This window comes from Saccoglossus kowalevskii, chromosome 13 (assembly GCF_978046115.1).
Source record: "Saccoglossus kowalevskii chromosome 13, keSacKowa6.1, whole genome shotgun sequence".
Lineage (NCBI taxonomy): Eukaryota > Metazoa > Hemichordata > Enteropneusta > Harrimaniidae > Saccoglossus > Saccoglossus kowalevskii.
This window is the reverse complement of record NC_140653.1, coordinates 12,079,252-12,092,563: the sequence shown is the minus strand read 5'-3', so window position 1 is coordinate 12,092,563 and position 13,312 is coordinate 12,079,252. Positions and strand designations below refer to the sequence as shown.

General features: G+C 35.9%; 1 protein-coding gene across 1 annotated transcript in view; it reads left to right on the top strand.

Annotated features, from left to right (window-relative positions):
• LOC100372730 (uncharacterized) overlaps nt 1–5,916 on the top strand; it is a 39,200-nt gene extending 33,284 nt beyond the window's left edge. The window contains exons 14-16 of the mRNA XM_085506930.1: nt 1,621–1,743; nt 2,328–2,402; nt 4,464–5,916. Coding sequence (XP_085363056.1) covers nt 1,621–1,743; nt 2,328–2,402; nt 4,464–4,583 — 318 coding nt within the window. The 3' untranslated portion in view covers nt 4,584–5,916. The remainder of the gene's footprint in view (nt 1–1,620; nt 1,744–2,327; nt 2,403–4,463) is intronic.
• Nucleotides 5,917–13,312: the final 7,396 nt, after the last annotated feature.

The window sequence follows — 13,312 nt, the reverse complement described above, 5'->3', positions numbered from 1 at the left end:
CAAGTTCGAAATGGCCGACTGGCGGCCATTTTGTTAAAGAATTCAGTTCTGGATCCGTATCCAAGACATGTCTGGATTGATCAAGTTCAAACTTCACACACACATGGTACATCATGTCACAAATAGATATGTGCATTTGTTTCATGATCTGCTTAACAATAGTGGAATGATGGCCATTTTAAGGCCGAAAATGCATCAAAATCACGTATTTTCACAATTCCAGAACCAGATCTCAGTCATGCATGGATGGATTTTGTTCAGATTTAGCACAATGTGTTGTACATATGCAGGTGCATTTCGGTCATGATCTGCTTTGAATGTATATGTCACTCAAATATGAACGGAACGGGGACGTGTCATTGACAATGACTTGTTTTTTTTGCTTTTTATTATCCAAACAGTCTTGGCTATAGACTGTTGAAATTTTGTAGAATTGTGAATAGTGGAACCTGCTCAAAAAACGATTTTAAAATATAGATAACAGGTGCAAAATTATCTCTTTTGAATGCTTAGCAAGATTTAGCAAGGCTGTACATAAATAAAAAAAAAAAAAACATGGTGAAAAAAAGAAATGACTGGATCTTCATATTATGCACTGTATTTAACTTTTAACAAAAACGATAATACATTTAAATTTGAAACTGTAACAGCCATTTTAAATATGAGCATTAGCAAACTTCTTACTGAGTGAATTGTTATGCAAATTAGCAATTATCTCAGCTTCTTTTAGTGCACACCCCAGAACTTAAAAAAATAGCTTCTAGACGCTTTGACCTTTTGTTTTGAAATTTTCACAAATGATTCACAATGTGTTTATCTTCAAAACGCTGTCGGGGCATTGTTTTTGGTTGAATAGTGTTACAGCAATCGTACAGACAACTAGCCTGGGTGTTAATTTATGCATAAACTTGAAGTAGTGAAATTTGAGCTGCTGCCCTGCAAAATTGACAACTGGTAGACAGTTTTCAAGACGGCACTTTCTTCATAGTAAACAGATACCCATAAACCAATTTTGACAGGAAACAGAAGCATGGTTTAGAAGCTAATTTTTTTAAATCACTTTTGACCAAAAAAGCACATTTTTGTGCATATTTCAAACTACAGTGTTCATAAAAAATAAAATAATAACAAAACTTTAAAATTCATACAATAAGCTTTCCGAAAATATATAGTTTTGTGGAGAAGGGAGGTCATCTTGGTATCCTAATTAACTAATTAAAATAACAGTCAGGTAAACTGCATCTCTACTTTCAACTTCACACATTAGGTCATATATTCAGGAAATGGATTACAGTTACTCATTACTATGTCATTGACAATGACTTGTTATCCCTTGTCCCGTTCAATGTGTACTTTCTAAACGCACTCCTTTAGCCTCATTCCTGAAGACTGGCAACAACACCCATTGGTTATGAACGGAAAATTCAAATGACAATGTAATCGAGAGAATAACTTGTGCTGTTTAGAATATATGCTTTCGTCCCTTTCTGACTTTAATGTACATTCTTCAAATACATGTATTTTTCCCGTTCATTTTTTTTCCCATTCATTTTGGCTATTCATATAGGTTTTCAGCAGATGATATGTTACCGGCTGTTTTTTTTGTATTTTACTTAATAGACACGTGGTAAACATTTAAAAGATGCCATGCACTGCAGATTGATGAGACTGGCTATCACAGTTGTTGGAGTCAGCAAGGCTATAAAAGAACAAAATTCAAAGAACTTACAGCAATTTATCCAGGTAAGTTAGAACCATGTTTCTTCTCCCACTAGGAATGCAAGTCAACCAAAAAATGAATATTTCACAAGTGGCATATTTTTAGCTTCGCTGTCGACTTTGTCCAGCGGAGCTTATCATATGAGTGATTGTCTGTCGTCGTCGTCCGTGTTAATGTTTTACATTTTCGACTTCTTCTTGAAAACTACAAGCCTGAATGCTTTGATACTTGGTGTATATGTACTTTGGGTAGACCTCTCTTAGATTTGCTCATTTCATGATATCTTCAATTATCTAATTTTGGTGAATATTTTTGTCATTTTTGGTAAAAAGTGATATTTTTGAATTTTTGTTGAAAACAGAAAGCCCTGTTGCTTTGATACTATACATATTGTTCATTTTCTAATGATATCTTCCGTTCTTTAATTGAAATGTGCATTGTTAACAGCGGAGCTATCTCGGCCGATAGGCTGCTTGTTTTGTATTTATTACTTTATATTGGAGTTTTCTGTAATATTGCATTTCCTGGCCGAGTGTTATTGCTAGAACCATTATGTGTTTTATAAGCCGCCTCATATTTTAAATATCCAGGCATATGTATCTTTCAGATCCATGAGGGTAGACTGTTTGGCAAAAAAGAACCATCTTCTTTCTGTGAAATATGTCAAAGAATTGTATACCCAGTAAGTAGAATCTACTACTATGTGTGGCAGTCAAACTGATAGCCTTAAGTCTTCTGTAAAAATGTTTGAATGTGTTAGGAATGGCCTTCCTTTTTGGGGGAAATACATCACACTGGTGTCATGTTTTAATAGATTTTGCTTTGTTTGCTGCAGCTGGTACAGCAATGATGCAACATGACACTGAACATACGTTTTTGCTAGTATGTTTTCTCTTACTAAATTATGACTATAATCATGCAAAAATGTCTAATAACTAAAATACTACTTAAGTATACATTTTGGCAGTAAATTATGTCATCCAGAGATTGGTCTCTGTTGTTACCACCATATTCAGTAGTTAGTCACTGTTCAGATGTAGTGTGAAAACAGGGACTTATAATTTGAAGTCTGTGTGTCTGTCCTGCATCTCTAGCATACCTGGTTCTATTACATTCAAACTTCACACATCATATCATACATATGTACATGTATTTGTTTCATGGGAGTGAGTTCCTTTTGCACCCCCATCCCTAATGCTAATCCTACCCCTGCCCTCCAGCACTCCCCAATTTAATTGTATATGTCCCTCCTATAGTTATCTAGAGGTAACATATGCAATTGAATTGGGGGGCTGGGATGAGGGTTATGGTTGGGGTGGGAGTGCAATTAGAACTCTTTCCGTTTCATGATACAATTCATAAAAAGTAAAACATTTCTGCCATTCCGGAACTGGATCTCAGTGGTGCATGGACATATTCCATTCTAACTTAGTATTTATCTATTGATAATAATTGGTCCTTGATGCACGTCATTTTTGTTCCCAGGTCTGATTCAAAGTCTGTGCGTCCATACGTCCGAAGTCATATTTCAGAATCCTTTGGACTGAGTCTGTTCATTCTTTGCATGTTCCTATTACTTTATGTTGGACATGTGCACATGTAGTGGTTTAGCGATTTGATTCAAGATGGCCAACTGGCAGCCATCTTGTTTTTTTGAAAATGTTGTATTTTGGACATGCTTTGTCAGTTTTCATTCAAACTTGGTACATAGATTATATGTTAGGATACATGTCCATGACAATTTCTTTCGCAATTGGATCAAAGATGGCCGACTGGCAGGCATCTTGTTTTTTTTTTTAAATGTGGTATCTTGGACATGCTTTTTTAGTTTTTATTCAAATTTAGCACATACTTTATACATGTTAGGATACATGTCCATGACAATTTGTTTCAAAATCGGATCAAGAATGGCTGATTGAGAGCCATCTGAATTTTTGGCTTTACTACTATATTTCCAAGATTTATGTACCATTTGGTACATACTTTGTTTCATAATCAGATCAAAGATGCCCGAATAGCGGCTGTTTTTATTTTTGGCCATATTCCTATATCACTGTCGGCCATGTATCATTTTCATTGATATTTAGTATGTCATAAATGGATACATGTACATGTCAATTCAATTTGCAATTTGATAAAATATGGCTGACTGGCGGCCATCTTGTTAGTTTAAAATGTGATAACTTGGACATGCTTTAACTTGTGATCTATGTTTTTCTTTGCTATGTCTTAAACCGGAGGGGTCGTCACGCAACACGTGTTTGAATTTGATGTAACCCCTCCACTTTAATATGACGCGCACAAAGAGAACTTTCAAAAATTTAACGGGGACTATGTCATTTTTCAATGACTTGTTATTAGTCATAATGTATAGTACATAAATGTTTTGTCTCTGTCGTCATACACACCAGCAAGAACCATCATACTTTCCTCACAAACTTCAGTTGAGAAATTTGAATAGCGAGGTCATTACTTTCTTTCCTCTGCAATTGTGTGAATTGTTTCCTTTCATAATCAACTTCTTTTTGGAAAATCTGGTGTTTAACTCATAAAGCATCACTTTCAATGAATTGTTTTTTTGTGTCCAAAGATTTCATAGAATCATCCAGCAGCATATTACGTATGACTGGATAATGACATATTAAGTTTTCTCTCTATATATTTTTTTTTATATATATTTTTTCTTGCATAGACAATCATTGACTGAGATATAACCGATTTGTTTTTTTATAATCCTCCACAGCCTTATCTTGCACATGGATTTACAAAGCTACATAACTACAATGTCTATAACTTGGAAGAATTAGTTATTTGTCTTCATCCACTAAAAACATATATAAATGAATCGATGGATTCTGAGTAGAACCCAGCTAAGAATTACGCTGTATTGCATTGTGTGTTTAATCAGTGTGTGACGAGATCTGTTTATTGAGGGAGTCTACACTAGCCATAGAGAGACGGTGAATGGTAGCTACCATTAAGACCTGTGATGAGATTTTTTTTTACAGTCTGTATGGTTATTATTTGTGCTGTAGTTCACAAAACCAAGATGGTCACAAAACATGGGAATTTTGATCTGTTTTCTGTAGTGCTAAAAGTGTTTCGTATCTTAAAATTTTATTCTCTTGCATACATGGTATTTATTGTTGTCATTATTGGAAAATTGGGTGAACAACTCAAAAAAAGTTAACTTGTCTGAATCAACACTTGAAACCCGAATTAGACAATTCTCTGTTCACTGCAAGATCCTACATGAAAACGAGACAAATAAAGTTTACAGCGTTGCAGTCATACTATAACTCTGTTAGATTTGTCAAATATGAAATTTTTTTTTGGATATTTTCACACTTTGATGATGTACAATTTTGCTGAAGTAAATGTACCTCAGTGCTATATTTATCTCTAGAAGCTTGGTATTTTGACATTGAACTAAAAAAAAAAAAGGAATTTTAAAATCGAATCATCTAATTTTTGTAGCACGTTGTTTGGTCCGCCCCTTTCACACATGATCTCGCAGTAAATACAAAATCATCTGTTGTGACAAATTTTTCACCCCTACTAATCTTTAGGTTTAGTGACCGTGAACGGCTTGAAGTCATTTAAAATGAGTAACTTCTATGACTTATCGTCATTATTAATGTTTTCTTGTGAAGAGTACTTATATTTATTATTAGTACTTATATTTAGTGTGTTTAATGCACTACATATTATTTGTCACACTCTGTACTTGCTTTGTATCTGTACTTCACTTTTTAAGAGTTTGCCTAGGTATCACAGTTATGGTAATATAGTCATGATTCCAAGCACAAACCCCATGTTTGAACAAAAGGCTAAAATATTGTTATATGAATTATTTTTCTGTACATGCATGAAAAGAAGATTCACTGTTTCTGAATTGTTACAATGTTGGCATTAGTAAGGCATGATGCTCTCACATAATTGACAGAGCGGTGGATATACATGTACCGTATTTGCTCTATTAAAAGCACATCTCCAAGGACATGTAAACTACCGTTTGTATGTATTAAAAAATGACTTACTTTGGCTACAGACATTCCTGTGGTATTCACATGAGCACATATGCTACTATTATAATAGCAAATACGATGTATGGTCAAAACAGGTCATATACACATGTGCATAAAATGTATTCTTTGGTATGTTTGCACTTCTAATAAAATAAATACAGTACCATATGGTTTGTAAGTGTTCTTTCATTGGCAGAAACATCATTACTATTGTTTTCAGATAGATAATTTTGAATACCTACCTTTGACTTTGTCGTTGTGTGATTTGTGCATCTTGTTTTTTAAGCCCCCCCCCCCCAAAAAAAACAATGTCTTTGTCAATTTGGCTCGCGTCTATTTTTCCAGTCAAATCTGACACTTTACACAAAGACATTACATTACATTATGTCTTGCATACGCTAACATTCAGTAACACATGATTTGAATAGAAACAACTTATTTTAGTTTTTTCAATATATGAAATGAATCCTGCACATATTGTTCTTTTATCGTATCACATGGTTCATGTTATTATATGAAAAAGCTAGTTATTTGGCATTCAACAAAACATGCTTAGGGGGTACAGATTTTAGCCAACATCAGGTTGATGGTGAAAATACAGCTCTAGGTTTAGGTATATGGGGTGAGAATACCGCCAAAATTAGCTTGGTGTCATTATTTGAACATTGTTTAGTTGTTTGGTCTTCATTTGGAAACTTGTTTGGTTATTATTTGGTCATAATTCGGTTATTTGGTCTTTATTTAAACATTATTTTGCGCTTATTCCATTATTGTGTTTTTACTGCAGCATCGTATTGCTATTGTTTCATTATTTCAACTTTATTTCTTAATTATTTCATTATTGTGTAATTGTTACAATATCATTTTGTCATTGTTTCATTATGTTACAATTGTGTTGTTATTTAGACATTATCTTGACATTCAATTGTTATAAGATTCGTTTATTTTCACGTCCAAATGTCTTGACATTCGTTTCGCTTATCAAGCGATTACCTCAACATTCGGTTCGGCTCGGCTCGCTTGACTTGCGATTACCTCAACATTCGATTACCTGACCTACATTAGCTGACCCTGCTATACATGTAGTATTCAATCCATAGTCCCGGGCCGCCTCCGATAAAGCATTGCTCAAGATGGCAATGCGGCCTTTGTAAAGTTAGCGGGAATTTCTAAATAATGGTCGTTTCACCAACATCCAGGGAACGGACTGAGGTAGTCAGAGCCTGTTGGTTGGAGAATATTACTGTCGGAAAATCTGTGTAGTTGTTGTTTTATCTCAAACGCTGCCGCCATCAAACAGACTCTTACCGCATATTGTTCATGTCTGGTATTATTTCATCTATTCTTTTCCCAATATTATTACCAACATATATCAATAGTTTTTTTGTAATTGTAGTCTGTTGATTTATTTTTTAAAACATTGTTGTGCTTTAGACAGTAATTCTTGTAAAATTTGTATGTTTTATATATGTGTTTTAGCAGTTGGTGTAACCATTTTAATTCCTTCTGAGGAATTTTAAGTGTTTCAATAAACCATAGACCCTCTTTAGAGGGTCTATGAATAAACCTATAATAATAACTTTATTACACTACTAAAAAACCTTCAGAGGGTTTTTGTATGGTAAGGAACATAAATACAAAGAAATAAAAAAAAAATATAATACTGATTGGGTATTAGTAGATAGATTACGCAACATCCTGTGTGTAGATAGTTTTAATGCCGCCATTCAGTCTGACTTTATATTTAGTAGGTAGCGAGAAGGGAAATTTTCACTTTTTTTCTTGTTTTTTCAAAAATTGATAAAACGGTTACTTTAGAACTTGATACATCATCCCTGGTTTACAAAAGACCGAAATTGCGAAATAACGTTGCTTAAATTAGTGTTTTGAAACGCTAGCAGAAAAGACTACAACTGCCGTTTCGTGGATATTTGCATAATGTTTATCTTTGGAAGGGTTTAAATGATAACATCTTAACTGTATACTCTGTTGTTGACGATTCTGATATACTAGTAACTGGTGATAAGCTGTCCGTCGCAAACAAAGCGTGTTTATCTGACGTTCATTGTCTAACTGATCACTGGCACATGAGTGGTCGAAATGGTGGCTTTGATAGTAAAGTGTGAACATACAACTAGTATTAACTATTATTATATTCTGAACGTCACTTCAAATCTAATAGTTGTATGACACTTGTGTCGTGAACGCAACTGAACTGGGACCTCTTGTTACGTGTTTTGAGTGCTTGTTCTAGATGTAATATTTTAATGAGACAGTTACGTGAAAAAAGCATAGTAGGTAACTCATTTTGACAGATCAGAGAAACGAGGAAATGTTAATGATTAATTCCAAAAATAACGATACCACTGAATCCACGTCGGTCGGTCTGGTAAAATTTGACATTCAATTTTCAAAAATAAGTCACGATCATTGAATGAGTTCAGTCTATACCGTATACGTGCCGTAAAAAAATATTTTCGACTAAAACGACCACATGCCCTGAAAAATCGAATAGAGCTTGACATGTATGAATAATGTATTGGGCTTAAAAAAACGTGTCAAATTTAGTTATAGCCATAAATATTTGGTGGCCAGTCGATGAACAATTCGAAACTCAGGATTCACACGGAAGTCCTCCTTGGCTGAAAATCATCGACCCTACTCTGGTTTACTTTATTTCCCAACTTGCAGAGAAAACTGACTCGCCGTAGCTCAGCCTAGTATTTTCTTTTTGAACTGATGTCAAATTCCATCCGTTTGTCAAAATATACCGATGTTTTTTCAGCGAATAATTTTGAAGCCTGTCACAGCACAAACACACTATGTGAATCGACGCCGGAAATTGGGTGGCACGACGACCCTTCACTTAGCGTCAAATATGCTTTGTTACAACATCATTGATTAACTGAAAGTCACATGATCGAAGCACGACCTGGGTTACAGAACCATATTTGTCCGCGTATTATCAACAGGACCTCGCAAAAGAACCACACCCACATTTTCAATCTTTTTTAGAGGGGAAGTTGCCAACAAATGTCAAAAAACTCGTGAATTTCATGGATTCGAATAAAAAAACGCAAGCGATTGACAAGAATGATTATTAATATTGTCCCTGATGCTCTTCGAATTTGTATTTTTTTTTTTTATTTCAAGGTGAGAAATGGCTAGTTGAAGTTGCATCGTCTTCAATGCGGCTGTTTCACCGCGAGCAACTCCAGCTCTGTTTTATTAGATCTCTTATCAGAGACACTTGAAGGATTAGCTTGTTTGTAAACTGTCACTGCGTGTACAGTGGGACAGTAATGTTTGTCAGAGGATTATCGCTCGTTGTTCGTTTGCATAACAATGGAAACCCGAACGTTCCTGAAGTACGGACTCAAATGCCTGCAGTTTTCTTCATTTTTCACGCTCGAGCTTGAAATTATTCATTATCTGACACTCTTATGAGTTCTATGATATCAGTGGTTAATATGTTTGGCCATTTTTAGTTTATATTTATAATAATGCAGCAAATCTACAGTGTTTTATTAACCAAAACTGTTTTTCGCGTTTTTCTCGAGTTGAAGTTTTGATCGAGAACGACTCATTGGGACCGCCGCCAAATCAAGTGCGTTCGGACTAGGACATTCATACTCGCAGTTATCGTTCAATAGATAATGATGGTACGAAATATGTCTGGGTTTTTAAAGAAAATGCTTTGTCATAGAATAATAGTCTGTTGAAGGTGCCAAGTATGAAATAATTTGGGGACAAAAAAACAAACCTGCACAGAAATCGAAATAATAGGTCTTTTGATTACCGTGGACACATTTCAATGGACTTGATTACGGATATTGCATGACGTAAATTTCACAAGGTTCGCCATTTTTGATATCACGTGATAATTATGTAAACAATGATCGTCCAGTTTGTGCGAACTTGTACCTCTATACTTAGTTCTTTGAAATTTCGCTTGCTGCACAAGGTTGTCGATAGATGAAACTGTGGTTATAAACATTTTCTGCTCAGTATCACCACACAAATTTACAGAAATATCAGTATGTGTGGGCGGGATTCATTCGTTTTATCGAATAATGTATGTTCGTGTTTATTCATATCACATTTATTGACAGTATTTTTCTTAGAATCATCATTTCATAACCATACGTTTCTCTGTATTTCATTTTATGCATGTAATCCTACAGGAAACTACTAGTAAGCACACCGAGCATTAATTTGGCCAATATTTGTTCGAACATCGGAGTAAACACCGTATTTATATTGGGTTAATGAGAACGCCTAAGCCCTGCAAACTTTTACTCGTATCTATGGCAACGTTGTACGTTTTTGGCACTCGTATTGGATCATGTGCGTTTTTGTTCACATCTGTAATTCAGATGGGGCGGCACGAAATGTTACTTCGGGGCGAGATCTGCTCACAACCTCTAGGGGGTCCGGGGGCATGCACAAATTTGAAATCTAGACCCTCTAAATCGTATTACGCTATTTCCTGCATTTTGAGGGGGAAATTTTGCTGACACAAAGGGTTTCCGCTTGATTTTGGAGGGGCGACGCCCCCAACATTTTCTAAACGGTCTTTTTCAGGGCCACCATACCTTCCCAAAAGAGTGATACCGTACCAAAAATTACATAATTTTATTATATTCACACATAAGTAATAAACTGTCACACATACTCGCCACGACTGACAGATTACTCTTTGTGTGGAGTATAAACAAGGAAAAATGCGTGTTTTTTCCGTGTCCCTGAATCTTTTGAATGAAATGAAAAAAAAACATGCAATGTTACTATAGTAGTCTGAGATGTTATGACTTAGGGTTAGGAGTACTTTAGGGTCAACTACTAGTATCTTATTTCGGGATCGCAAAGACTAATTGATATACAGTAAAATACTTTATTTTAGCTGGAAATAATTTTCGCAGTTATTTCCCCCAATCACTCTCACAAACGCACACACATATGCTATTTCCATATATTGAATACGTTGGCAACGGAAGGGACAAGTTTAAATCATAATTGTATTAACACAACTTGAAAGCAACAGTCTCACAATGAATATATGTTTATCAATTATCAAACTAAACATTCAATGAAGCGGACTGTGGCGTTAAAACGAAAAGACAAGACTAAGACGAAAGCATGTGAGAGTACGATTATGCTCGTCTACTACACGTGCGAGGACTACACGTTCAAGTATCCAACTTCCCAGCTTACAAAACATGATTAGTATCAGCAATAATTTATAGTACTGCCTGGATAACTGCGTATTATTAGTTGACATCAGACATAACTCTGTACAGGATTTTTTGAACAATGTCTCAAATTCCCGAAAGGATATATTCAAATACTAGTAAGTTGGGATGAATATGAATTGAATATCCTTAAGATCTTTTGAAAAATCAGCTAAACAGTTCACCACCACGATTATGGTGAATTGGCGAGTTATCAACGAAGACGACCGGACGTCTCCGGTCATAAGCTGGCTGGTTCAAATTTATCCACTTTTACAGTGATGAATATTGCGTTTGAGTTGAGTTACTAGTAATTACAAGCCTGATTTACATTTTTCATGTGGTGTTTTTCGTCAATGTCAATATAAGTGCGTTGGGAAATGGCATAATTATATTGCGTGAGTGAAAGAGGTTGGTGAGAGACTGTCACAATGCGTAAAATTTATTTCCAACGCGCGTGGTCGACGCCTCTGAGTGCCTTTATTTTGTATTTTTATTGTTTTAGAAATGTATCACTGGCTGCGTTATTTTTTGTTATGTCTCGCAACTGAACGTCCAAGCTGACCTTGTTTTGGCTGTGAGTACCCTACCCACTAAAAAAAAGTCTCGATGTCCTCTTTTTTTAAGAAATCTGCCCTGCTCACTGGGGGGGGGGGGGGGGTACTGATATTTCCCGCCCCCTACAAAAAATAGAAAAAAATCCCCTGCCCTCAACAAAAATCCCTTGGACCAGCTTTTCCGATGAACAGCTCCATTGGCTGCACCTGATTGTAACACAGTCCTGCATGATTGTAATACATTAGTAACACCGGTGCCAGTTCCAACAAGCTGCTTCGTCACCAGCAACGAATTGTTAATTTCACTCTTCACAGCTTAGACCACAGGGAGCCCAGGAACTATAATAACTTGTACGCGGTACCTATGAGCGAGGGGAGGGGCGTGGTCGGCTCGTATCTAGTGTATTAGAAATAGACAAGGGATAAAAGCTCCAGCCAGCTCACATGTTTAAACTGAAAAACAGGCGAAAAGAATGAAAAATAAAATCTATAAAAAAAATACCAGCTTTAAGAATATTGGTTGCTCTTTCAAATTCCGCGAGTTCACGACACGGTAACGAGTCTTGTGATTGGTTCTTAGCACATTCTTGTCATCATCTAATGATCAAGTCGGATCATCTCTCGCGAATTTCGCTAGGAGCGCGTCGTGTCAACAACAAGTTTTGCGGCATTTGATATTTCGTCACGACAGGCTCTGACGACCTCAGTCAGTTCCCTGGATGTTGATGAAACGGCCATCATTTAGAAATTCCCGCTAACTTTTACAAAGGCTACATTGCCAACATGAGCAACGCTTTATCGGAGGCGGACCGGGACTATGGATTGAATACTACATGTATAGCGGGGTCAGCTAATGTATAGCGGGGTCAGCTAATGTAGGTCAGGTAATCGAATGTTGAGGTAATCGCAAGTCAAGCGAACCGAAGGTTGAGGTAATCGCAAGTTAAGCGAACCGAATGTCAAGACATTTGGACGTGAAAATAACCGAATCTTATAACAATTGAATGTCAAGATAATGTCTAAATAACGACACAATTGTAACATAATGAAACAATGACAACACAATATTGTAGCAATTACACAATAATGAAATAATTAAGAAATAAAGTTGGAATAATGAAACAATAGCAATACGATGCTGCAGTAAAAACACAATAATGGAATAAGCGCAAAATAATGTTTAAATAAAGACCAAATAATAATCAAACAAGTTTCCAAATAAAGATCAAACAACTAAACAATATTCAAATAATGACACCAAGCTAATTTTGGCGGTATTCTCACCCCATATAGGTAATCTAGATTCAGAGACAAGGTTAGACTCACTTAAGCTGCAGTTTGCAAATAGAATTTGTTGAGCATTCTCTCTATGCAACGTATGCATAGCCCAGTATTAGGAGTAACGCAAATGACCTATCCATGCATTGATAATTTGCTACTGTAAGTAGATGGAAGGAGAGGCATGTGGATTGGTGCTTTTGAACAGTACTGAATACAGCAACCACCAAGTGCCTTAAAGAGGTAGGGGTTTTACCTTGGGAAATGATGCGTTATCCAAAAGGTCCTAATAAGGTACTACATGGCCAAAAAAAACAGGCATGCATGTAGTCAAACCTGTGTATAGCAACCACCCAAAGAACTTTGTAAAATTGGTCTTGTATTTCTACCCGTGTACGAACACACAATGGGAGTCTTTAGTGTGCATACATCTGTTCCACCGATATCTTGGGAATCAAATTTCAATGAAACATGCTTAGTGATAATGCACAGATTAGT